The sequence below is a fragment of the Chrysoperla carnea genome, chromosome 3 (assembly GCF_905475395.1).
Source record: "Chrysoperla carnea chromosome 3, inChrCarn1.1, whole genome shotgun sequence".
In the NCBI taxonomy this organism is placed as follows: Eukaryota; Metazoa; Arthropoda; class Insecta; order Neuroptera; family Chrysopidae; genus Chrysoperla; species Chrysoperla carnea.
This window is the reverse complement of record NC_058339.1, coordinates 14,675,313-14,679,304: the sequence shown is the minus strand read 5'-3', so window position 1 is coordinate 14,679,304 and position 3,992 is coordinate 14,675,313. Positions and strand designations below refer to the sequence as shown.

Below are 3,992 nucleotides of genomic sequence, written 5' to 3'. Positions count from 1 at the left end.
GCATCATAAGATAATGTTGGAGTACAGTGATATTTTTGTTCAACAAAAAGGGGCGAAATAAAATAATATTAAAACAGTTAAAAGAAAAAGTCATGTTTTGTAACTGAAAGTATGATTGTAAATCGTTTTTTATAATAATAAATTAATTCAATAATGTACGTGTATTCTATGTGGTTCCAAAAAGTGTTTATTTTTCTCATGTAGTGTTTTAATTGTTTATTACTGTATTCATAAAATTAGAGAGTGAAATTCGACAACATTTAGGCCATAATGGTGCTTTTAAAGATTTAATATATAGTGCCTCGTGTATTTATACCATTTAAGGTACAATTATTATTATAATTTATGAATTAATTGTTGCTATTTTATTCAGCCGCTGATTGTTAATTATAATTATAAGTAAATTGTAGTTTAAAACTATAGTAACCTTGAAATGAATACTTTTTTGTATTCTAAACTGATTCGTGGAAAGTTTATATTTAATTTTCGCAATTTTTGCATGTATGCCTGTCACACCCTGAAAATTTCAAATTTAGATTCATAATTAATATATGCATTAAGACTTTAATTCATTTAGGATGTAATTAATTCATGTACAGTACATTTTTATATGAATATAATTTGTTATTTTTTCACTGAAATTAATTGAGGTTTTACATTTAAATCAACTCGGACTACTTTCTATTTATATAATTTTCACAAATATATTAGAATATATTTTAATACTTAAGTAATTTTCCTAGACGATTATTATTCAAAAATACAGGTAGCGAAAAGCACAAAATTTTTCTCTTTACAGTGTGAAAAGAAAGATTTAAGCGTAGATGAGCTTCGACGAAATTAGACATGAATAATTCGTGATTAAAAGTCTGCACAAAAACAAACCAATGCCAAAACGAGTCGGTACAAAAAAAAAAAACTCGCGTGATTACGTTCATTCGCTGAACCACGTGGGAGTCGTTTTTTCAATGAGCTGTTTTTATATCGCATTGTTTTGGCATCGGGTTGTTTTGTGTCGAGTTGTTTTTACCAAAGTTGTAATGACCGAGTTGTTTTGGTATGTAACCAGCTGCGACGGGTAATGGAATAAAAAAGTAAAAGCCAATAGCACACTGTCAAAAATACTGCAAAAATAAATTACTCTAATTCAGAAACTCATTCCAGGTCCTCCAAACGCAATTTTTTGCTAGTTTATTGCACCCTTGTGTCTGTGTACTTCCACTTAGAAAGAACTAAAGCCAAAATCAGATCGTCGCAGAAATTAAAGATTTTTGTAAAAAATTTAAAATAGTAAATGTAAAACAATTAATGTCCATTTTTCTGAAATACTCTATGAATTAAGGCTGTTTTGCACTTTAAAAAAATTCAAAACTGTGAAGGCTTAATTGATTTACACAGTAACGATGTCGATAAAAACTCTCAAAATCTCTTTTAATCGTGGGTAACTACGTAACTACGGGCTAACGGGATGCAGCTAGTAATTAATAAAGTTCCAAAGAGTAATTACAGATTATAAAGCCTCAATTTTTAATTCTTAACACATGTTATAATTCTCATTTATAGCAATGTGTAAAAGAAATTATTAATGGGAATTATAACATCTTTTAAAGAATTAATCATTGATGTTTTAGAATGAAGTAATCTGTAATTACGTTTCAGAACTTTTTAAAAAAAATGATTATACTGCGTGTAAGGTCATATACTCAATGCCAGGCGGTATTTTCAAAACTTTATTAAAGGATATTACGTCCAGAACACGCTATACAAATTTTAACACGATATCTTTTTTTATCCTTTTTGAACTATCATAGACAAATACTTGGGACTAATATTAATATACTCGTAATTTTTCATTTATACATAGTATAAGAATTACTTTTGTATAAAAAGAAAACGAATTATAAAATAATTATATATAAAATACAACTTTCAAAACAATTACCATCTACAGATGTTGTATTTTTACTTTTCAACGATTATAATTGTATTTCGGTCATATGGTCTTTATATTTTTTCATAGTATAATAAAAATAGTTATTCACTCCCTCACATTCCAACTACTAAAGTTAGCAATGATCGAAAGTTATTAAACCGTCTATTTACGGTTAACTGAAAGTTTCATAATAGTTATTTACGATACAAGTAGAATAATAGCATTATTAACGTCCGCTTGTGAGCGCGATTGAGGCAGCATTCTAAAGGTGAAAGAATTTTTAAAATCGGTTTAGTAGTGAATTCAAAAATGACGGTTTCACTATTTATTGGGTTTTTACTTTTGGTGCGGAACCTTAATTTTTTTGAAAATAAAATATAGCCCATAATGATAATGTAGCATTCTATAGGTGAACGAATTTTTAAAATCAGTTAAGTAGTGAAATCTTTGCCTTTAATCCCCTATTTCACCTTTTTAGGGGATGAATTTCGAAAAATCCCTTCTTATGTGACATCTACTATATAAAATCAATATTTTCTCTAAATTTCAAACTTCTATCATTAGCGATTTAGGCTGGGCGTAGAATTTGACATTAATCCGTTATTATGCCTTCAATAGTATTTTCTTGGAACTAATTATAAAAATTAATACTATGTTCTTTTACAGAAAATGGAATAATCAAAGAAAATAATAGAAAAAATATTATTTAAAAAAAAAGAACCAAAATGTGATAAAAAACCAAAACCAAAGATTTATACGTAAACAAAATGAAGATGAACTTCAATGGGAAAAGAATACTACGAATATTATTTTGTATATTTTGTCTTGCATTCTTTTCAATATGGGTTATAGACAAAAAATTATTATTTTCATCAAATCCCTCGCCAGATATTTGGTGTTTTGATGAAGAATTGACTGAACCAGTGCCACCGGATATTTTACCAGAAATGTCTGACATATTACCAAATAATCGACCACCAATATTTTTTATCGAAACATCATGTAACAGTCGTTTAGCGGGTAAAATTGTATTAAATTCACGACAAGCGTGTGCTGTTGAATCAGCAGCAAAAATGAATCCAAATTCTGATATTTATGTACTTATGGTGGCAGCGACTACATTAAACGTTAGCGGTGATTCAACAAATGATCGAATAATTCAATCATTATTATCTTATCGAAACATTTTTTTTCGACATATTAGTTTACCAAATTATACGAAAAATACGCTTTTAGAAAAATTATATCAAAGTAAAGTATTGCATTATTCAATTTACGCACAATCGCATACCAGTGATTTTTTGAGATACTTAACTTTATGGAAATACGGTGGAACATATTTAGATTTGGACGTTGTAGTGATTACGCAGTTAGAAAAAATTCCACAAAATTATGCGGGAGCCGAGGATGATACAGATATTGCTGCTGGTATAATAAATTTTGATAAAGATGGTATGGGTCATCAGTTAGCTGAACAATGTTTACTAGATTTGAGTTCTAACTACAAACCAAGAGAATGGGGAGCAAATGGTCCAGGTGTTATTACACGCGTGTTAAGAAGACATTGTAATGCAGATGTAACAATTAAAATGACCCGAGAAAATTGTAAAAATTTTCAAGTTTTTCCAGAAAGTGCGTTCTATACAATTAATTGGAAAAATTGGAAAGCATTTTTTAATGAAACTGCATCTGAAGAAATAATGAAACTTCTGCATAAATCAAAAGTGATACATGTTTGGAATAAATTTAGTCATGAGAAAAAAATTACAATAGGTTCAAAACAACCGTATGGTTTAATAGCAGAACAATTTTGTCCAAAGGTTTATGAACAATCGGGAAGTTATTTCTAATTTACTAAATTATTGAATAACGAACGTCTATCTCTTTTTTCTATTTTCTATTATAGTAAAGGCAATAGTTTGCTTTAATCTAATGGAAATTTTTTCCAAGCTAATTTATTATATAAATTATTCTTAGAAAATAGAAATTTTGGAACAAAAACTTTATTTCACTTCCTGGTAAGAATAAGATTATTAAACGGAAGGGAAAATCTTTGATG

The 3,992-nt window shown here is 28.3% G+C and overlaps 1 protein-coding gene across 1 annotated transcript; it reads left to right on the top strand.

Moving 5' to 3' along the window:
- Positions 1-280: 280 nt before the first annotated feature.
- On the top strand, positions 281-3,783 carry LOC123295714 (lactosylceramide 4-alpha-galactosyltransferase-like). The gene is made up of 2 exons (XM_044877145.1): positions 281-324; positions 2,600-3,783. Exon 2 carries the CDS (start codon positions 2,701-2,703, stop codon positions 3,781-3,783), a length of 1,083 nt encoding a protein of 360 aa, XP_044733080.1. The 5' UTR covers positions 281-324; positions 2,600-2,700.
- Positions 3,784-3,992: the final 209 nt, after the last annotated feature.